A 24,027-nucleotide genomic window follows, 5' to 3' on the forward strand; every position below is an offset into this window, starting at 1 on the left:
ACAGCTCCTTGCAGACTGGCAACTCCTTGCAGACTGGCAACTCTGGCAGCTCTGACTGCTCCATGCAGGCTGACAGCTCTGACTGCTTCATACAGACTGACAGCACCTTGCAGACTGACAGCTCCTTGCAGACTGGCAGCTCTTTGCAGACTGACATCTCTGGCTGCTTCATGCAGACTGACAGCTCTGGCTGCTTCATGCAGACTGACAGCTCTGGCTGCTTCATGCAAACTGACAGCTGTGGCTGCTTCATACAGACTGACAGCTCTGACTGCTCAATGCAGGCTGACAGCACCCTGCAGACTGGCAGCTCCTTGCAGACTGACAGCTCCTTGCAGACCGGCAGCTCTTTGCAGACTGACATCTCTGGCTGCTTCATGCAGACTGACAGCTCTGGCTGCTTCTTGATGCTACCCATCCCGGATCCGGGATCGTGACTACAGGCTCAAGCTCATTAGCATAACGCAAAATGCAAAAAATATTTTTAGTAATATTTAACCTCCACACATTAACAAGTCCAATAGCTCAAATGAAAGATAAACACCTTGTTCATCTACCCAGCAAGTCAGATTTCTAAAACGTTTTTTTTTTACGGTGAAAACACACCACATATTTATATTACACCACCACCGAAACAAAGACAAGAGGCAGCCATTTTGTCCCAGAAAATATAAAATTATAAAAGCAGGATTAAAAAATAAATCATTCACTAACCTTTTGAAAATCTGTAACAATAGTTTACAGACAGATTATTTCACTTATAATTCACTGTATCACAATTCCAGTGGGTCAGAGGTTTACAGTACATACACTAAGTTGACTGTGCCTTTAAGCAGCTTGGAAAATTCCCGAAAATTATGTCATAGCTTATAAGCTTCTGATAGGCTAATGAAATAATTTGAGTAAATTGGAGGTGTACCTGGGGATGTATTTCAATAGTACGCAAGTATAAACACCATGGGACCACGCAGCCATCATACCGCTCAGGAAGGAAACAAAGAGACAAACAAATAAACACAGCTTTACAAATAGCTTAACATTTACCTAACACATAATTACTTTGAGTCCAAAACTACCTAACTGAAATGTCGGTCCCTCCTTCATGTTGACATAATTATTTATTTTATAATTTGCATAAAGACTCCAGGCTCTCTTTGGAGCTCTGTCATGTTATTGTTTAGCATATCAGGATAGATTTCATTAGAGCTTTTACTAGAGCAAGGCAGTGGCCCCCAGACTACCAACAGGCCACAGGAGGGAGGTAGACATATGGGAAATTAAGTGGTGCTAATTAGGCTGGTTTGGGCTCTCGAGTGGCGCAGCGGTCTAAGGTACTGCATCTCAGTGCAAGAGGCGTCACTATAGTACCTGGTTCGAATCCATGCTGTCTCACATCCGGCCGTGATTGGAAGTCCCATAGTGCTGCGCACAATTGGCCCAGCATCGTCCGGGTTTTGCCGGAGAAGGCCGTCATTATAAATACGAATTTGTTCTTAACTGACTTGTCCAGTTAAATAAAGGTTGTCGGCCGTGCCTATTTCTCCTGGTCAGTAGCCGTGAGGAGTCCCTGACAAGGATTATGAATCGGACACTGTTATGCTACCTGTGATCATTATCAACATCATTATCCCAGAAACTAGACCAACTCCAATTTGCATTCCCCCCTGCAGATCCACAGATGATGCAATCTATATTGCACTTCACACTTCCCTTTCCCACCTGGACAAAATTAACACCTATGTGAGATGCTATTCATTGACTACAGCTCAGCACTCAACACCATAGTGCCCTCACCATAGTTCCCATCACTAAGCTAGGGACCCTGGGACTAAACACCTCCCTCTGCAACTGGATCCTGGACTTCCTGACCCTTACGCCCCCAGGTGGTAAGGGTAGGTAACAACACATCTGCCCCGCTGATCCTCAACACTTGGGCCACCTCAGGGGTGCGAGCTCAGTCCCCTCAAGTACTCCCTGTTCACTCATAACTGCACAGCCAGGCATGACTCCAACACCGTCATTAAGTTTGCAGATGACACAACAGTGGTAGGCCTGATCACTGACAACGATGAGACAGCCTATAGGTAGGAGGTCAGAGACCTGACTATATGGTGTATGGACAACAACCTCTCCCTCAACGTGATCAAGACAAAGGAGATGATTGTGGACTACAGGAAAAGGAGGACCCGAGCACACCCCCATTCTCATCGACATGGCTGTTGTGGAGCAGGTTGAGAACTTCAAGTTCCTTGGCGTCCACATCACCAAGAAACAAACATGGTCCAAGCACACCAAAACAGCTGTGAAGAGGGCACGACAAAACCTATTCCCCCTCAGGAGACTGAAAATATTAAGGCATGGGTCCTCTGATCCTCACAAGGTTTTGTACAGCTGCACCATCGAGAGCATCCTGACAGGTTGCATCACTGTCTGGTATGGCAACTGCTCAGCCTCCGACCACAAGGCACTACAGAGGGTAGTGCGTATGGCCAAATACATCACTGGGGTCAAGCTTCCTGCCATCCCAGACTTCTATACCAGGCGGTGTTAGAGGAAGGCCCTAAAAATTGTCAAAGACTACAGCCACCTTAGTCATAGACTGTACTCTCTGCTCCCGCACTGCAAACGGTACCAGAACGCAACATATGTGTCGAAAAGGCCTCTAAACATCTTCTACCCCAAGCCATAAGATTCCTAAACATCTAATCAAATGTCAACCCAGACAACGTACACTGCTGCTATTCTCTGTTATTTTCTATGCATAGTCACTTTAATAACCTTACCTACGTAAATATTACCTCAATTACCTCGACACCGGTGCCCCCGCACATTGACTATGATCTGTTGTCCCCTGTATGTAGCCCCACTATTGTTATTTTTACTGCTGTTTTTAAATTACTTGTTATTTTTATCTTACTTTTTTCAGGTATTTCTTAAAACTGCATTGTTGGTTAAGGGCTTGTAAGTAAGCATTTCACTGTAAGGTCTACACCCTTTGTATTCGGCGCATGTGACAAATAACATTTGATTTGATTTTGACAGTATGATTACACAGGAGAAGAAGAAGAAAATGAAGAGAGGAAAGGGGGATTGAGATAGGGAGAAGACAGAATGTCACAGAGACAGACAGACTAAAGAGGAACAGAGGAAAGGGATTTATTTGCTTTGTTTCCCCAGTAAATATGGATGACAGGGGCCTAAGCTGCTCCCAGAGATTTCATCTTACCTTTACCAATGTCAGAAGTGTTTAGAGGGAGAAGGACATGGCATGGTTTTTTTTCATTTTTCTAAGGGGTGGGTGGATCAGCTTAGTATTGCGGAAAGAATGTTGTTTCCGTCAATGTAATTGTTCTGCATCATTTCCAATCCCCCATATATTTTTTGGGGTAAATATATATCGCATACATATACACATATATACCTATATAGACGTACATATTTTTTAAGAAAATACCTTTATTATTATTCCCCGCAAACCCTTCCGCCGATCCCCCAATTGGAGCAAACTAAAAAACACCCTAACCCTAAATCTTATACACATTTTACAGACACTGTCTACTCTACAATAGTTATATCGTTTGTTCTTAGTCCTTCCTCTATTTCTGATGTCCATCCAGTTTGATTTCTATATGTGACTGCTATTTCACAAAAGTTCTGAACCTACTTACATTTTACAGATCCCGTATGTTTTACATTGTTTACAATATCTTGTTATTAGTCCCACCCTTCAGCTCCATTCAACCCCTCCCATCAATCTCAACATCATCCATTTCGGATTTCTATTTGCCATATAATTTTCAACTGTGCTGTGATGCTTCACAAAATAATTGAACCTTTCTATTCTCATAGCTTCTACAGATTATTTTTAATTTACAAACATTTTTGCTAAAATAATTATTATATTATTGATTGATTGACTATGGCTTTTCAAATCACCCAGTATTGCGATCTGTAACATTAGTTCTAGGCAAATGTTGCAATTCTTCAGCCATTCCTGGACCTGTGACCAAAAATGAGCTACATATGGACAATACCAAAATAAATGCCTCCTCACAGCAGAATCTGCAGAGCTGGGAAGATATATATGCCATTTAGCAGACGCTTTTATCCAAAGCGACTTACAGTCATGTGTGCATACATTCTACGTATGGGTGGTCCCGGGGATCGAACCCACTACCCTGGCGTTACAAGCGCCATGCTCTACCAACTGAGCTACAGGACCCCATATATATAACATTCTATTAGTTGCAATAATTTTGTATAGTCATTTAAATTGAAAAAGTTTTGAATCCGGCTTTGTTTTGCGTATCAATTCATAAACCATGTGCCATGGATTGGGTACATCGAAAATCTCTTCCCAACTATTTTGCAATTTATATGGCACAGCTGTCAGTTTATTGGTCCTTAAATGAAATTGTTATATGTTTTTATTTATCACACTTTTCTTTAACCATTTATGTTCTTTAATACAGGGCCGACATACAAGTTCCTTACCTTTTTCCCTTTCTACTTGCCTCTTCCATTTTTGTGGTAATACTGCAATTACTTGGTTGTAATTTTGGGTAGAGCAGACATTTCCATATGTCTGTGTTAGCTGCATGGCAGGACATGGCATTAATTGGACCTCTGCTGCTTATGTCAGGGTTCAATTATTGTGACAATGTGAAGTGCTGCTCAGAGAGTATTGGGAGAAGGAAATTGCAAGAACATATACTGCAATTACTTTTATAATTTCTCGTGTGCATGTGCGTTTGTGTACTGCCTGTATATTGTTGTCCTTGAAAAAGGTAACTGTACACAATGCTTTCTAGAATCTGATGCCTTGAGTAAGGGTATATGTCGAATATCTCTGAGTGTCTTAAGATAGTAAAGACTCATTTTAAATTTAGGAAAATAGAGGGGTTGTTACAATTGATATTTGAAGTAGAGGTAGAGTGATGATGAAATGTATTTATCAAACTAAATGTTCAGTAAGTTTATGAAGTTGATCATGGAATTGAAAAGAGAAATAGGTCTCATGATTGATTGATTAATTTATATTGATTATATTTTAAAGTATTGTTCATTCATGGCTTTGGTAAGTAATGATGTTGACTTCCATCCGATAGGACCGTGCTCTCTATAATGCCAACAGGCGGACTACTACGACCACGCTGACCATAGACGTTCTGGATGGAGATGACCTGGGGCCTATGTTCCTGCCCTGTGTCTTGGTCAATAACACCCAAGACTGCAACCCCCTCACCTACCGCATCACCATACCAGAGTTCACCCAACCGGTATGAACCACACTGTGAGGGGTGTACTGTAGGTTTTGTGCATGTGTAAGGGAACGGGAAGTGATTGAGTGCAAGTGTGTGTTTGTGTGCAACAGCAACCTCTCATCTCCTGTGTTTTACCGTAGGCAAACCCAGCAACAGACAGAGAGGATGAGCCACTAAAGTTTTACTTGGGAACTTACAGTGCCTTCAGGAAGTATTCATATCCCTTGACTTTTAGAAGCCTGAATTTAAAATTAATATTTTAATATTAATATTTTAAATTCATATTTTGTCTCACTGGAATGCATGCAATACCACATAATTTCAAAGTGGAATTACGTTTTTAGAAATGTTTACTAATTAATTAAAAATTAAAAGCTGAAATGTCTTCAGTTAATAAGTATTCAACCCCTTTGTCATGGCGAACCTAAATGAGTTCAATATTTGCCCATTATTCTTTTAAAGATTATTCAAGCTCTGTCAAGTTGGGGCCAAACTCCCTGCCACCCAGGACCTACAGTTGAAGTCAAATGTTTACGTACACTTAGGTTGGAGTCATTAAAACTTGTTTTCAACCACTCCACACATTTCTTGTTAATAAACTATAGTTTTGGCAAATCAGTTAGGACATCTACTTTGTGCATGACACCAAGTAATTTTTCCAACAATTGTTTACAGACAGATTATTTCACTTATAATTCACTGTATCACAATTCCAGTGGGTCATAAATTTACATACACTATATTGACAGTGTCTTTAAACAGCTTGGAAAATTCAAGCAAATGATGACATGGCTTCAGAAGAATCTGAGTCAATTGGAGGTGTACTTGTGGTTGTATTTCAAGGCATACCTTCAAACTCCGTGCCTCTTTGCTTAACATCATGGGAAAATCAAAAGAAATCAGCCAAGACATCAGAAAAATAATTGTAGACCTCCAAAAATCTGGTTCATCCTTGGGAGCAATTTAAATGCCTGAATGTACAACTTTCATCTGTACAAACAATAGTACGCAAGTATAAACACCATGGGACCACACAGCCGTCATACCGCTCAGGAAGGAGACGCATTCTGTCTCCTAGAGATGAATGTACTTTAGTGTGAAAAATGCAAAGAAATCACAGAACAACTGCAAAGAACCTTGTGAAGATGCTGGAGGAAACAGGCCCAAAAGTATCTATATCCACAGTAAAACGAGTCCTATATCGACAGAAGCTGAAAGGCCGCTCAGCAAGGAAGAAGCCACTGCTCCAAAACTGCCATAAAAAAGCAAGACTACGGTTTGCAACTGCGCATGAGGACAAATATCATACTTTTTGGAGAAATGTTCTCTGGTCTGATGAAACAAAAATAAAACAGTTTCGCCATAATGACCATTGTTATGTTTGGAGGAAAAAGGCTGAAGAACAACATCCCAACCGTGAAGCACGAGGGTGGACTCATCATGTTGTGGTGGTGCTTTATTGCAGGAGTGACTGGTGCACTTCACAGAACAGATGGCATCAAAAGTTGTGGCAAAATAAAGAAAAGAAAATCAAGGTATTGGAGTGGCCTTCACAAAGCCATGACCTCAATCCTACAGAAAATTTGTAGGCAGAACTGAAAAACGTGTGCAAGCAAGGAGGCCTACAAACCTGACTCAGTTACACCAGCTCTGTCAGGAGGAATGGGACAAAATTCACCCAACTTATTCTGGGAAGCTTGTGGAATGCTACCCAAAACATTTGACCCAAGTTAAACAATTTAAAGGCTATTCTTCCAAATACTAATTGAGTGAATGTACATTTCTGACCCACTGGGAATGTGATGACAGAAATAAAGCAAATGTCAAGCAGTACTGGAGAGCTACCCCCAAGCCATAAGCTTCTACCCCCAAGCCATAAGCTTCTACCCCCAAGCCATAAGCTTCTACCCCCAAGCCATAAGCTTCTACCCCCAAGCCATAAGCTTCTACCCCCATGCCATAAGAATGCTAAATAGCTATCCAAATAGCTACCCGGACTATCTGTGTTGACTCTATTTGCACTATTTCTGTCTCTATGCACACACACTGGACTCTACCCTCACACTCACACATACTTACACTAACACTCCAATACATACACACACACACTCTCATATAACACCCACACACAGGCACACTGTCACCATGCACTGTTGCTACTGTTTATTATCCATCCGTTTGCCTTGTCACTTTACCCCTACCTACAGTGCATTTGGAAAGTATTCAAACCCCTGGACTTTTTCCACATTTTGTTACGTTACAGCGTTATTCTAAAATGTGTTAAATGAAAACGTACACATCAATCTAAGCACAATACCCCATAATGACAAAGTGACATGTTTTTAGACATTTTTGCAAATTTCACAATGTAAAACAAAAAATCTTACCTCAGACCCTTTACTATGATACTCAAAGTTGAGCTCAGGTGCATCCTATTTCCATTGATCATCCTTGAGATGTTTCTACAACTTTAATTGGACTCCACCTGTGGTAAATTCAATTGATTGGACATGACTAGGAAAGGAACACATCTGTCTATATAAGGTCCCACAGTTGACAGTGCATGTCAGAGCAAAAACGAAGCCATGAAGTTGAAGGAATTGTCCATAGACCGCCAAAACAAGATTGTGTCGAGGCTCAGACCGGGGGATGGGGGTACCACAAAATGTCTTCAGCATTGAAGGTCCCCAAGAACACAGTGGCCACCATCATTCTTAAATGGAAGAAGTTTGGAAACAGACTCTCAGAACATGAGAAACAAGATTCACTGGTCTGATGAAACCAAGATTGAACTCTTTGGCCTGAATGCTAAGTGTTACGTGGAGGAAACCTGGCACCATCCCTACGGTGAAGCATGGTGGTGGCAGCATCATGCTGTGGGGATGTTTTTCAGTGGCTAGGACTGGGAGACTAGTCAGGGTCAAGGGAAAGATGAATGGAGAAAAGGACAGAGAAATCCTTGATGAAAACCTGCTCCAAAGAGCTCAGGACTTCAGATGGGGTGAAGGTTCACCATCCAACAGAACAACGACCCTAAGCACCCAGGTCTCTGAATGTCCTTGATCCAGCCAGAGCACGAACTTGAACCTGATCGGTCATCTCTGGTAAGAACTGAAAATAGCTGTGCAGCGACACTCCCCATCCAACCTAACAGAGCTTGAGAGGATCTGCAGAGAGGAAGGCAGAAGTCGAGGCTGTAATCGTTGCCAAAGTTATTTCAAAAAGTACTGAGTAAAGGGTCTGAATACTTATGTAAATGTGATATTTCAGTTTTAAAATGTTAATACATTTGCAAAAATGTCTAAATCAAATCAAATGTATTTATATAGCCCTTCGTACATCAGCTGATATCTCAAAGTGCTGTACAGAAACCCAGCCTAAAACCCCAAACAGCAAGCAATGCAGGTGTAGAAGCACGGTGGCTAGGAAAAACTCCCTAGAAAGGCCAAAACCTAAGAAGAAACCTAGAGAGGAACCAGGCTATATGGGGTGGCCAGTCCTCTTCTGGCTGTGCCGGGTGGAGATTATAACAGAACATGGCCAAGATGTTCAAATGTTCATGAATGACCAGCATGGTCCAATAATAATAAGGCAGAACAGTTGAAACTGGAGCAGCAGCACGGCCAGGTGGACTGGGGACAGCAAGGAGTCATCATGTCAGGTAGTCCTGAGGCATGGTCCTAGGGCTCAGGACCTCCCGGAGAGAGAGAAAGGAAGAGAGAAAGAGAGAATTAGAGAGAGCACACTTAAATTCACACAGGACACCGAATAGGACAGGAGAAGTACTCCAGATATAACAAACTGACCCTAGCCCCCCGACACATAAACTACTGCAGCATAAATACTGGAGGCTGAGACAGGAGGGGTCAGGAGACACTGTGGCCCCATCTGAGGACACCCCCGGACAAGGCCAAACAGGAAGGACATAACCCCACCCACTTTGTCAAAGCACAGCCCCCACACCATTAGAGGGATATCTTCAACCACCAACTTACCATCCTGAGACAAGGCTGAGTATAACCCACAAAGATCCCCGCTACGGCACAACCCAACACATTTTTAAATCCTGTTTTTGCTTTGTCAATATCAGGTATTGTGTATAGATGAATGAGTGGAAGAAACAATTTAATCAATTTAAGAATAAGACTGTAACGTAACAGAATGTGGAAAAGGGGTCTGAATTCTTTCCGAATGCACTGTAAGTCTTTATATTCAGAACATAATTTGAATTTCTTTGCCACATTTTTGCAGTTTTACTTTTTTTGCCTTATTGCAAACAGGATGCCTTATTGCAAAGACAACATTTTTATTCTGTCCAGGCTTCCTTCTTTTCGCTCTCATTTAGGTTAGTATTGTAGAGTAACTGCAATGTTGTTGATCCATCTTCAGTTTTCTCCTATCACAGCAATTAAACTCTGTAACTGTATTAAAGCCATAATTTGCCTCATGGTGAAATCCCTGAGCATTGTCCTTCCTCTCGGGCAACTGAGTTAGGAAGGACACTTGCATATTTGTAGTGACTGGGTGTATTGATGCACCATCCAATTAATAATTTCCCCATGCTCAAAGGGCTGTCCCTTCTTTTCGAGGAATTGGAAAAACTCCCTGGTCTTTGTGGTTGAATCTGTGTTTGAAATGCACCACTCAACTAAGGGGCCTTACAGATAATTGTATGTGTTGGCTACAGAGATGAGGTAGTGTAAAGATCATGCTAAACACTAATATTGCACACAGAGTGAATCCATGCAACTTGTTACGTGATTTAAGGAAATTGTTATTCCTAAACGTATTTAGGTTTGCCAGAACATAGGGGCTGAATACTTATTGTACGCAAGACATTTCAGCTGTTCATTTTGTATTCATTTGTAAAAAAAAATATATATATAAACATAATTCCACTTTGACATTTAGGGGATATTGTGTGTAGGCCAGTGACACAAAAGTCAGGCTGTAACACAACAAAATGTGAAAAAAAGCATGGGGTGTGAATACTTTCTGAAGGCACTGTTAATAAATGTTCCCTTGGTTGCAAAAGGCTTAACATTGTAATGGGCGATACAAACCACCAACACAGTTCATTGGTTTCTGACTCCCCCCTTTTTCCTCCCTACCTCATTTTCAGAGAGAACTGAACCCGCTGGAGGTGACCCCACCTATCCGAGCTGTGGACATGGACAGGAACATCCAGCCCCCCTCTAAAAGGCCAGAGATCCATTACTACATACTGGTTGGTAGGTTCCTCACTGAGCTTAGTCACACACATGGATGTTTGCATGTCAATCCCACTATCTCACTTCAATCCTTTATTGTCCAATTAATAATGTATTATCACTGGTCAACATTCACACCCAACATTCACATCATTCTTTGTTTTACCTCAGGTCAGCCCTCAACGTACCCAGAGTACTTCTCCCTGAACAGGACGACTGCAGCGCTCCTGCTCCTGAAACCAGTCAGCAGAGACCTGTACACCAAATTTATCATCATCATCAAGGTAAGCAAATCCACCTTCAAACTGAAATTAAGGTAATCATGTACTAAACATCAACCAGAGATTTTGGTTTTGTTTTGAGGGCTGGTCTAGTGGTAGTGCTGCTACCCCCAAATCACGGTATCACGTACCTGGAGGCAATCCGAATTAGAACCAGAGATGACCTGTTATGATGCACAAAGCATACTACCATCCACCACCAGAACCTACTCTCCACAAATGGTAGCCCCTGAGCACTGAGCAGGCTGTCACGTGCACAGAGGAGAGGAATGTGTGATGTTTTAAAAGTGCTTTGTGTGAGCATGGAGCAGGACAGGGAGGAGGAGAGGTGGAGGGGGAGGTGGTTGGAGGGAGATGAACTGGTGCTGGTGGTATCAGCAGGGAAGGAAAGAGAGAGTTAGAGGTTGGTATCTAGAGGAGACTGCTCTGGGTTAGCTGTCAGATACCGCTTTTTAATTATGCTTACTGCCATTGAAGTATATTGAGAGCTTCGTCATCGAGATACCTGGAGGAGTGAAAAGACAGTTTGTACGTAGTAGTTGTAGTTATTGTGACTTGTTACAGAATGTTCAGCACCAAGGACAATGTTGTCATTGATCCTGATGTCACATTGTAAAAAGCCATTTTCTCTCAGAGGGTGGCAAGGACTGATATGAAAAATATAGATGAGCCAGATAGATGGATTGGCTTGGAGGGATGATAGGCAGATAAAGACAGAGGAAGAGAGAATAAGGGGAGAAAAAATAGAACAAGAGATGGAGAAGTAAGTTAGTCAGAAAGATAGAGAGATGGAGTTTGTGAGAGTGGGTGGAAAGAATGAAGAATGAGTGATAAACAGTGACTGTAGGTGCAGAGGGTTTTAAACATTTATGTCCATATAATTGTCTTATATCGGCTGAAAGCTTAAATTCCTGTTAATCTAACTGCACTGTCTTATTTACAGTAGCTATTAAAGCGAAGTCATGCCATGCAATTATTTGAGGACGGTACACCACATCAAAATATTTCCACCGGCACAGGTTTCATACATTCACAAATAATGATTAAATATTCACTTTTTGAAAATCTTCCCAAGATGTGTCATCCAAAGGGTCCCAGCTGTAACATGTAGTGTCGTTTTGTTAGATAAAATCCTTCTTTATATCCCAAAAAGTCAGTTTAGTTGGTGCCATCGTTTTGAGTAATCCACTCGTTCAACCTGCAGAGAAAGGAATCTGAAAATCTACCCCTAAACTTTGTTTCAACAAGTCAAAATGCATTTCTATTCACTCCTCAGATACCCTAAAGTGTAATCAAACTATGATATTTCGTACGGAAAGGAGTATGTTCAATAGGAAAACTATTTTAACAGGTGCGTAATGTCTTCATAGCGCACGCAAACCAAGACTTTGCTAAAACTGATATTTCTTATTAGCTTTTGAAGTTAGAAGCCTGAAACCGTAACATAGACTGCTGTCACCCTGTGGAAGCCATAGGAATTAGCCACAGTGAGCTAATTTTCAATATTTCTCTTGAATTTCAAAGAGGATGGTCGCTCAAAAAGAAAATCTGGTGTTTTTTCTTTGGATTTTCTCCCTCCAAATCTACTGTGTTATATCATCCTACATAATTTTAACATTTCTACAGACGTCAAAGTATTTTCTTTTCAATGGCACCAATTATACAGTGGGGCACAAAAGTATTTAGTCAGCCACCAATTGTGCAAGTTCTCCCACTTAAAAATATGAGAGAGGCCTGTAATTCTCATCATAGGTACATTTCAGCTATGACAGACAAAATGAGAAAAAAATATCCAGAAAATCACATTGTAGGATTTTTCATGAATTTATTTGCAAATTATGGTGGAAAATAAGTACTTGGTCACCTACAAACAAGCAAGATTTCTGGCTCTCACAGACCTGTAACTTCTTCTTTAAGAGGCTCCTCTGTCCTCCACTCGTTACCTGTGTTGATGGCACCTGTTTGAACTTGTTATCAGTATAAAATACACCTGTCCACAACCTCAAACAGTCACACTCCAAACTCCACTATGGCAAAGAGCTGTCAAAGGACACCAGAAACAAAATGTTAGACCTGTACCAGGCTGGGAAGACTGCAATAGGTAAGCAACTTGGTTTGAAGAAATCAACTGTGGGAGCAATTATTAGGAAATGGAAGACATACAAGACCACTGATAATCTCCCTCGATCTGGGGCTCCACGCAAGATATCACCCCGTGTGGTCAAAATGATCACAAGAACGGTGAGCAAAAATCCCAGAACCACACGGGGGGGGGACCTAGTGAATGACCTGCAGAGAGCTGGGACCAAAGTAACAAAGCCTACCATCAGTAACACACTACGCCGCCAGGCTCAAATCCTGCAGTGCCAGACGTATTTCCCCTGCTTAAGCCAGTACATGTCCAGGCCCATCTGAAGTTTGCTAGAGAGCATTTGGATGATTCAGAAGAAGATTGGGAGAATGTCATATGGACAGATGAAACCAAAATATAACTTTTTGGTAAAAACTCAACTCGCCGTGTTTGGAGGACAAAGAATGCTGAGTTGCATCCAAAGAACACCATACCTACTGTGAAGCATGGGGGTGGAAACATCATGTTTTGGGGCTGTTTTTCTGCAAAGGGACCAGGACGACTGATCCGTGTAAAGGAAAGAATTAATGGGGCCATGTATTGTGAGATTTTGAGTGAAAACCTCCTTCCAGCAGCAAGGGCATTGAAGATGAAACGTGGCTGGGTCTTTCAGCATGACAATGATCCCAAACCCACCGCCCGGGCAACGAAGGAGTGGCTTCGTAAGAAGCATTTCAAGGTCCTGGAGTGGCCTGCATATGTAACTCCCTTCACCTGCATTAATCTTAGGACACAGGATAGGTTTAGTATTTCAATGAGATACTTAATTTCAACCAGTGGAGAATGTGAAACGCTTTATTGAAAGTTCATTATCCAGGTGTTATAAATAAATAATGCATGCATTATAAATATTATAATTGTAATAGTTTATTAAATACAAGTTGAATATGTACTTCAATGCATAGATGGTGTGAATTATACAAAAATAGTAACAAAGAGGAGGTGGGGAGAGCAGTGTAGAAGACAAAGGCAAATAGATAAGAACTAGGGAGCAGGGAAGACAGAATAATGAATTACAGTGCTACCCCAATATTCTCTCAGTTCATCACAATTACATAGTGTCTCTTGTGGTGTCTCCTAACCAGCCTTGGGCTCCCAGACAGCCCAAATGATATCTTAAGAGCGGGTGAGGTGGCGATGACGGGACTGGCTTCCTCTCTCACATCAAAACATACCTGAAGACGAGAGAGTATGATTAAGCCTTGTTTTTTTTCTAACACGGTCAGTGTTAAATCAGGAAGTGAAATGCAAAACTGACATTTACATTTACATTTAAGTCATTTAGCAGACGCTCTTATCCAGAGCATTAACTCTGGGACTACTACATCTCTGTCTGTATTTCAACGTCAAGCATCTCTTAAATAATATTTCCTGTTGACCCGACCAAGTGACCTCTCACCTATGATCATGCTGTGCCTTCTGTGTCAGCCAGTTCAGATGTGGAAGGGATTCACCAACACAGCTGATATAACTGCGTGTGTAGTCTCACCTGGTGTCCACACAAAGTAGTTAGAGTACTTTATGCTGAAAAATAGAGACATGAGGATAATGTCATTGCTAGACTTTTACCAGATCACAAATGAATACATAAATACCACTTGAAGCATGATGATGACTAGATCATTTATATCCGTTGTGTAGTGCCAAGGCAACAGCTGGTGAGGTGTCAGGTTCACCACTGTACTTAAAGGGTGATTATTCCTCTGTGAAATGCTGTAGATCTGCCCGCAGACCAGGTAGGAACACCTATCCCACACAGAAGAAGTGGATAGAATTTGACAGGTCAAGGTAGCCGTCTTCCTCCAAACTGTGCAGCAAGTTGTAGTACTGGCAGCACTCCAAATATCTCTCCATAAGCGTTCCACTCTAACAGAGCGAATGAAAAGGTTTTGTTGGGGCGTAGGAACCTAATCTCTGTGGTCCTGTGGTCTTCCTCCATGTATAGTGACTACCGAGGTGGGTCCGAGGCTATAGAAATGCAAGTTGTGTGTGCCTCTGTGATTGGTTACTGTCTGTATGTGACACAGACATCTACTTATCTGAGTGTACCTGAAATATTTAAATATAGAGGGCTGTGTGTCTCACCACTTGGTTATTGAAAGGCTAAACACCAGGGAAATCATGACTTGGCAGCAACAGGGGCTTGACAGTCCATTGAAAATGGCTGTGTTGATGTGGTGTAAATCTGAAAAGTAGCAGCTGACATCTTACTTTTTTATTTAATTAATGCAAGTGAGACAGGTTCCATGTACAACAATACAGGCAGAAAGGAAGAGCGAGAAAATAACAAAGACAAGTTGAATTACCTCTGGTTATGGATACTTTTGCCAGCAATAAAGTTTCCACGGCCTGTTCCTTGGATAGAGAAAATACAGCTGAAAAAAAAATTACATTTTCAAGCCCTTGATCTGCTCGCACTCTGAAAGTAAAGAAAATAGCTTATTTTTTGTAGATATGAAAACAATAACTGAGATATGATTGTTCAATCTAAAGAAGCAGTCATATTCAGGACACGTCAACACAGCACAGAAAGCTTAACACCAGACTGGTATTGTGGTTGTATATTAGGTGATTGGAAATATGCAATATGCATACCAAATAATACACTTACCTTCCTTGAAAATCCATCTATACCGCCAAGAGGACAGTGTTTTTTCTTGAAAAAAAACCCATTGGAATTAAAAGTGAAATCCTGCAGCAAAGCATTTTGGGGGATTTTAGGTCAGGTCCAATGTTGACTGTGCCCCCAAGGGGGAAAGAGATTGGGACATCCTAGAAATGTTTTAGTGAAGTATAATATAATAGTCAAGCGTGAATACATTTTTACGTATGGGTAGTCCCGGGAATCGGACCCTATATCCTGGCTTTGCAACGCTCTACCAAAATGCAAAAAAAAAAGCTGCACATCATTTAAAAAACATTTTTGAACAGACAAACTCTCTGTACTCCCTCGTCTTTCTCAGTAACTTTCCACACAGTTTATGTTCCCCTTAATAAATACATTCTTAAACAGTGCCAGTAATACAGTAAGTATATTTTCTAGTTAGAACAATCATGTTTCTCTTTGTTTACTGATCTGCAGCATGTGATACAGAAAATAGTCAGAGTAGTGTGTTGCCAATGAGCTATGACCTGTGACATGTACAGTGTATTCAGAAAGTATTCCATTTATTGAACTTGAAAAACAGAGATGGCTCACTTACTGTACATAAGTATTCACACCCCTGAGTCAATACTTTGTAGAAGTACCTTCGCACGTGATTAAAGCTTTGAGTTGTCTTGGATATGGCTGTAACAGCTTTGCACATCTGTATTTGGGTATTTTCTCCCATTTTTCCTTGTAGATTTTCTCAAGCTCTATTAAGTCAGATGGGGAGTCGTGGTAAACAGCAAATATCAAGTCTTTCCACAGATTTTCAATGGGATCCAAGTCTGACCACTCTCCCATAAAGCCCAGATTGGTGAAGTGCTGTAGAGACTGTCGTCTTTCTGGCAGGTGCTCCGATTTTATAATTATTTTTTATTTTACCTTTAATTAAGTCAGTTAAGAACAAATTCTTATTTACAATGTTGGCCTAGGAACAGTGGGTTAACTGCCTTGTTCAGGGGCAGAACGACATATGTGGAGCTTTGCTGCTCGGGGATTTGATCCACCAACCTTTTGGTTACTGGCTCAACGCTCTAACCACTAGGCTATATGCCGCCACGCATCTCGGCCAAGGAACTCTGTAGTTCTGTCAGAGTGGTCAATGGATTCTTGGTCACCTCCCTGACCAACGTCCTTCTTGCCCAGTTGCTCAGTTTGGCCGGATGGCCAGCTCTAGGCAGAGACTGGTTAGTTCCATATGTTTTCAATTTCCCAATGATGGAGACCACTGTGCTCTTGGAAACTTTCAACACTCTAGAAATGGTTTTATACCCTTTCCCAGATATATGCTTCATCACAATTCTATCTCTGAGATCTACGGACGTCATGGCATAGTTTCTGCTCTGACATGCACTGTCAACAGTGGACCTTACATAGACATGTGTGTTTCTTTCTTAATCATGTCCAGAAAAAAAAAAATATATAATTCAATACATTTTGAATTCACATTGTACAAAATGTGGAACAAGTCAAAGGGTATGAATATTTTCTGAAGGCACTGTATGTTGTAAGTTGCATGTCAGTACATGTTACAGTGAGGTTCATAATACATATAAACTTGTCTCCATCCTTTAGGCTGAGCAGGACAATGGCCACCCCCTCCCAGCGTACGCTGACTTGATCATTGATATCCTGGATGAGAACAACCAGGCTCCATACTTCCAGTTCCAGTCCTACCAGGGATACGTCAGTGAGTCCTCCCCAGTGGGAACCACCATCTCTGCTAGCTCCAACCTCACTGCCCCCCTGGGCATCATTGCCCTGGACAATGACATTGAGGAGGTATGGGAATGTGCGCGTGAACAGACACAGACACAGAAGTGAACACACACACAAACAATCTTGTACGACCAACCTTGTGGGGACACACAATCCAATCCAATTCAAAGTCCAATTTTCCCTAACCCCTAAACCTAACCCTAACCTTAACCCTAAAAATAAACTTTAGCTCCCAACCCTAACCCTAATTCTAACCATACCACTAAGTCTAACCTTAACCCTAAACCCCCTAGAAATAGCATTTGACCTGTGGGGACTCACAAAATGCCCCTAGTTAGTCCATTTTTTTGTTACAGGCTTATTCTAAAATTGATTAAATACATTGTTTTCCTCAGCAAACTACACGCAATACTCCATAATGACAAAGCACAAATAGGTTTTTTAGCATTTTAGCAAATGTATTTAAAAAAATAAATAAATGAAATACCTTATTTACATAAGTATTCAGACCCTTTGCTATGAGACTCAAAATTGAGCTCAGGTGCATCTTGTTTCCATTGATCATCCTTCAAATTTCAACTTGATTGGACTCCATCTGTGGTAAATTCATTGATTGGACATGATTTGGAAAGGCACACACCTGTCTATATAAGCTCCCACAGTTGACAGTGCGTGTCAGAGCAAAACCCAAGCCATGAGGTTGAAGAAATTGTCTGTAGAGCTACGAGACAGGACTGTGTCGGCATGTTTTGGAATATTTTTTTTATTTTGTGTGGGCTTCCTTCTTTTCACTATGTCAGTTAGGTTAGTATTGTAGAGCAACTACAATTGTCATGACTTCTTCTGAAGTCGATCCCTGCGCCTGACTCTCTACACCAGCTACACCTAGGGCCCATTACAATAATGTTGTTGATCCATCCTCAGTTTTCTCCCATCACAGCCATTAAACTCTGTAACTGTTTTAAGTTACCATTGGCCTCATGGTGAAACCCCTCAGTGGTTTCCTTCCTCTCCAGCAACTGAATTAGGAAGGACACCTGTATCTTTTTAGTGACTGGATGTATTGGTACATCATCCAATGTGTAATTAATAACTTCCTCATGCTCAAAGGAATATTCAATCTGTCAGTCTGTTTTAAAAAATGTTTTATCCATCTACCAAAAGGTGTCCTTCTTTGCAAGTCATTGGAGAACCTCCATGGTCTTTGTGGTTGAAATTCACTGCTCAACTGAGGGACCTTACAATTGTCTGTATGTGTTGGGTACTGCCTGCAGCACACCACCCTACATCCCACTGTTGGCTTGCCTTTGAAGCTAAGCAGGGTTGGCCCTGGTTGGTCAATGGATGGGAGAACATATGCTGCTGGAAGTGGTGTTGATGGTCCAGTAGGAGGGACTCTTTCCTCTGACAAAAAAACATCATCCCAATGCCCCAGGACAGTGATTGGGGACATTGCCCTGTGTAAAGGTACTGGGCTTTCGATTGGATGTTAAATGGGTGTCCTGATTCTCTGCGGCCATTAATGATCCCAAGACAATTATCATAATAGTAGGGGTGTTGGCTAAATTCCCAATCTGACCCTCATACCATCATGGCAAACTAATCATCCCCAGGTTCTAATTGGCTCCTCTCCCCTGTCACTATTCCCCAGGTTGTTACTGTAAATTAAATGTGTTCTTAGTCAGCATACTTGGTCAAATAAGGGTGTGAATACTTTCTGATCAATTGATATGGCTGACGGACCAGATATGAGGAAGTGTTTCCCTCAACATATTTCCCTCGACATTTCCATGGATGGATTTTGGCTTGGCATGCCTCATAATATGAAGCAAAACGTCCACGTTTCAAACAATGAAGGAAAATGAAAATACAAATGCTGATAGGCCTAACCATATTCTGGTAGATGGAAAGGCTTTCCTCAAAAAAATGTTTTAACCTCAATTTATGTAACTTGCTACAAATGATATCGTGATTATTTGCATCAATCCAGTGGCCATTTCTTGTCATATGTACTACAGAAACACAGATAACAAAACAACAGTGCTAGGTGACTGCACACTTGAATTAAAAGGTAACTACACAAACAAAATGTCTTAGATTCTTCCCATTCCTCAAAGAGGTCGCCTGATTTAAGTATTGTTGTGGGCATAGAACTTCCAATCCTGTGAGTTTCTGACTCAGTAGACAACCTCTGTTATCTTTTTAAATTGTAGGCCTACTAATTTATTAGCCTACTTGCACAGTACAGCTTGGGTCGGCCTGACTGTGAAATACGAATATGAGATTTATCATTTTACTGTTGGTCATTCAGAGTACATGTCACTGTTTCTCATCGAATTCTACACACAAGGCATCATTCCTTCGCATGGTGGGCCATGTGAAGTTTTTTTGGCAACATTTTAGTATACCCACTTCTCCAGGCACCACTACTGTATTATCACCGTTGCTGCTTTGTCTATTTGTTGTACCTGGTTCAAACAGGTCATGTATTTGTTGTACCTGGTTCAAACAGGTCATGTATTTGTTGTACCTGGCCACCTGTAGGCGATATAGTGTTTTTGGTGCTGTGATGACTAAAAGTTTGCCTTTAGGTTTTACTCTACTGCATGGTGTGTGTTCAAACCTCTCTCAATTCTTTCAGATGCGTGACTTTGTTTCCCTCCAATAATTCCTTTCTTCATAGACAAGTCTAATGCGTTTGAATTTTGCCATGTGTGCTTGTTTTCTAGTCAAGTAAAAAAAAAAATGTTTAGTGGGTAAATACACAGATCACACAATACATTGAGTACATTATGTGTGTGTGTGTGTTTCTTCGGTTTTACTATCCCTGAGGGGAGCAGAAGTACTCACAAGGATACTAAAACAAGGACATTTTGGACAAGTGGGAACATTTCACAAGTCCCCACAAGGAAAAAGGCTATTTTAGGCTTAGGGGTTAGGTTTAGGGTTATAATTTGGATTAGGGATTATGTTTAAGGTCAAGAGTTACGGGGAGGTTCAGAGTAAGGGGTTAGGGTTAGGTTAGCAGTTAGGGGAAAATAGGATTTTGAATTGTAATCAATCGTTTGGTACCCCACAAGGACAGTAAAACAAGTGTGTGTGTGTGTGTGTTGAGGTGATGATTCTGAAACGCTCACAATTTCAAACAGGCGCTGACAGGAACGGGTTTTCTAAGCAACTCAACAGCATTTAAATGGACGAAAACAAACATTGAGACACACCAGTATACACACACCAGGATACAATTTGTTCAACTCTGTTTGTGTTTTTGTCACCAGGACATTTATCTTTGTGTTGATGTTGAAAAGAATGTATTCATAATTTCCTCAGATGACAATTTGTAAGTCGCTCTGGATAAGAGCGTCTGCTAAATGACTTAAATGTAAATGTAAATGTATGCTACCCCACAACCTGCCTGCCCCTCGCTCTCTTTCTCTCAGCAGGGTGAGATTAATAAAACACTGCACTTTGCAGCTCTAAAAACAGATCAATGGGCAAAGAAGCGTGGATGTTTATTTGACAGGCAGGCCCTTATTGACTGACATGAATCACCCTAACAACCCAAGCCTACTTCAAACTCCCTTGTACCAACAGAAAATGAAGTTGATTTGTTTGGGAAGTTATAAAACAGTATTGAAGTGTTTTTATTATCTAGCTATGGGTCCTCACTTGTAGGCCACAATACTCCCAAGGCCCACTCCCTTAAATATTTATATTTACAGATCACATACAAGATTGATATTAAGGCACATGAGCGTTCACATAAACAATTCTACACAACGTTATACTTTCAAATGGCTCTACTATATAGTACAGTATTCTGAGAAACTCCTAGGTTTTTGTAATCTTTCACATACTGTATACTGTAGCTTGTGGCCAGAGCCACAATGAAACCCTTACAATTGTAGTGCGGGGTATTCAGTCATAGGATTTCTTCATAGAATTTCCTCAAAGCCTTCCCCTTTTCTCAGTACTGTGTTCTCAGTACTACAGTATGTTGTCTTTGTCAGCAGGCTGACTTGTTTTGTCTTTAATAGTTTTTCCTCAGTGGCATGGCTGCAGACTTGAGTAAAGTCATGTCACCGTGGTAACATTCTTCTCTCCGATGGCTTTACTTTTTGTAGAGCAAAGACCCCCTGGTGACAGTGACTCTGGACGACTTGAGCACCATCTTTGACATAACCCCGACCGGCATCACCCGCTACCTCAGACTGCTCAAACCCGTGGACAGAGAGAAGCAGATGACCTACACCTTCACGGTAGATCTCGATCCAACCTCATCCACACATATTACCAAGTAACCTTTGGAACCCTTTGGAGATGGAATTAGTACTTTTGGATCTCGCAACCATAGGTCCCAGTGTACACCCGTCCGTGATGGTGTGTGTGTGTGCGTGTGCATGTGCATGTGCGTGTGCGTGTGTGTGTACATGGACTTGTTGCGGTGATAATACACTGTAGTAATGATATGCAGATATTGCCTTTGAAGGGTTTCATCAATAGCATGTTTATTATGCCTCTGTTGAGGCTTTGATCGTTGCCCTACTGTCATTAGAAAGATCTGTACTTTTGAAAGGCAGCATGTCATTGAAGTTAAAACTGCCCTCGTGTCTGATGATGTGTTTCACTCCATTGCCCTCCCCAAGAATCAACGTCCCTCAAAGGAATCTCCCTCCAGTGTAGCCCTTGCAGTCAATGATCAGAAGCGTCCCGTTTGGCATCATGGGTGGAATATTATTAATATTTTTTAAATAATAATTACAAAATATATATGAACAATGAAAAAAAGGTGTTTCTCTGTCAAACAGCTCTGTTATTTTTCAGTCTTCTGTGATGTATATAAAGTGTAATATTAGGATGCAAACTCAAAATTGAATACATTTCAACTCTATATCTGACATGGTACAGATGTGTGAGGTGTATGCTTTTTGTTTCAAAGTAGATTTGTTTAAGACCACCAATAATTACTCTGTGTGGCCCTGATTTAACCTCCCACTTTAGCCTCCCACTTGGTGTTTCCTTTATTTTGGCAGTTACCTGTACATCTGATGTCATTATCAGACCTGGGTTCAAATAGTATTGTTTTCTTTAAAGTACTTAAGTTGCACTTGATTGAGTTTAACTGGTGCTACCAGAGTAAATAGTAGCAAATAAAAACCTTTTTTTTTACTGCTCTCTTTTATCCTGTGTATAGATGATGGCATCAGATGGGATACAGGAGAGCACCCGGGTGACCATCAACATCCTGGTGATTGATGCCAACGACAACACGCCCACCTTTGGCGAAGTCTCTGACACCGTCGAGGTGTTCACTGACATGCAGCCAGGAAAAACAGTACTGCAGGTAATTAGCACATCTGTCTATCTTCCTGTCTCTCGTTCTCTTTGTCATTCTCTCCTCCTCCTTCTTTCTTTCTTTCTTTCTTTCTTTCTTTCTGTCTCCCTTATTTTTCTCTCATTTTCTCTCTCTTTTGGTGTCTCTCTCTCTCCCTTCCCTCTCTCTCTTCCTCTCTCTGTATCTCTCATTATCTCTCCCTCCTCTTTCTGTCTCGGGCCCAGTTTCCACAAACAATCCAGTACCTTAGATCAACAGTCCAAGCCCCAGAACAATCCACTCTTTCTTTGATCAGAGCTGATGACTCAAGAACAATCTAGTTTCTTACTACTGTAGTCAAGACTCAAATACTATTAGCTCAATATTGACATGACTCAACGTTATACACTACCATGGTTCAACAGTTAGGACTCCAAATCAATCTCCTATCCTATAACAACATTGGTCACTGTAAATCCCTGACTGAAATGGCTCCAAGGAGAGTCTGTTGTCTAGTTTGCCATCATATGTCTGAATGGATTGCAGAGTTTATTTACGTTGACTCAGATTCTAGTTTGATTGGTTTGGGGTTAGGTTTGGTGTTTGTGTGTCTGTGCACATGTGTGCATGTGTTTGTGTTTAGAGTCCAATTGTTTACAGCAGGAAGTCCCCTCGTTGACATATCTGCTTTTATGGAGTTCGTTCAGCAGCAGTGTGCGTTTGTCTCCCATTAGGTAGGCAGAGCATGATTTCCCATCTTAGTCTCTCAGAACACAGTCACAAAAGAAATGTCAGACACATAAAAGGTCAAGTTTAATCTGTGTTTAAAATCATCGCCCAGCCCAGCTGAAATGAGGCCAGCGGTCAAGTGGCGGCCTGTACAACCACTTATAAGCTGTTTTTATAAGCCATTTATAGGAGAGACTCCGGGCCTCTATATGAAAAAAGGGTTCATTAGGCTAGCCTAGCGTGTATTAACATAGAAAGGCCTTGCAAATATAGAGCTAACGTTAAACTAAAGCCTGGCTAAAGGTGCTGTGAGTTGTGAATGGTGGGGTGTCCAAATTAATTAGCTGGAAGGGAAGGGTGGCTGTTTAATTTATGATCTAACACTGCATGGTTCTAAGGTCTATATCTAATCTGTGTACAGGTTCCATTCGGAAAGTATTCAGACCCCTTCCACATTTTGTTACGTTACAGCCTTATTCTAAAATGGATATAAAACAAACATTCTCAGAAATCTACACACAACATCCCATAATGAATGAGTGAAAAAAGGATTTGATAAATTTTTGCAAATGTATAAAAAATAAAATAAAACTGAAATACCTTATTTCCAAAGGCATTGTATTTAAATACATTTACATTTGTATCAACAAGCCCGCACAACCAGATTGAGCATTTCATTGACAAAAGGAAGCTCAGGAAAATAAATTATAAAAAATATATTCATATTTATTT

The 24,027-nt window shown here is 41.1% G+C and overlaps 1 protein-coding gene across 2 annotated transcripts in view; it reads left to right on the plus strand.

Annotated features, from left to right (window-relative positions):
- The window catches only part of LOC124038254 (protocadherin-15-like), a 275,775-nt gene that overhangs the window by 85,700 nt on the left and 166,048 nt on the right, over positions 1–24,027 (plus strand). For both annotated transcript variants that reach the window (XM_046353882.1, XM_046353881.1), the window contains exons 8-13: positions 5,109–5,279; positions 10,387–10,495; positions 10,646–10,758; positions 17,109–17,315; positions 21,377–21,511; positions 22,447–22,596. In XM_046353882.1, coding sequence (XP_046209838.1) covers positions 5,109–5,279; positions 10,387–10,495; positions 10,646–10,758; positions 17,109–17,315; positions 21,377–21,511; positions 22,447–22,596 — 885 coding nt within the window. The remainder of the gene's footprint in view (positions 1–5,108; positions 5,280–10,386; positions 10,496–10,645; positions 10,759–17,108; positions 17,316–21,376; positions 21,512–22,446; positions 22,597–24,027) is intronic.

The sequence above is a fragment of the Oncorhynchus gorbuscha genome, linkage group LG06 (assembly GCF_021184085.1).
Source record: "Oncorhynchus gorbuscha isolate QuinsamMale2020 ecotype Even-year linkage group LG06, OgorEven_v1.0, whole genome shotgun sequence".
Classification (NCBI taxonomy): domain Eukaryota; kingdom Metazoa; phylum Chordata; class Actinopteri; order Salmoniformes; family Salmonidae; genus Oncorhynchus; species Oncorhynchus gorbuscha.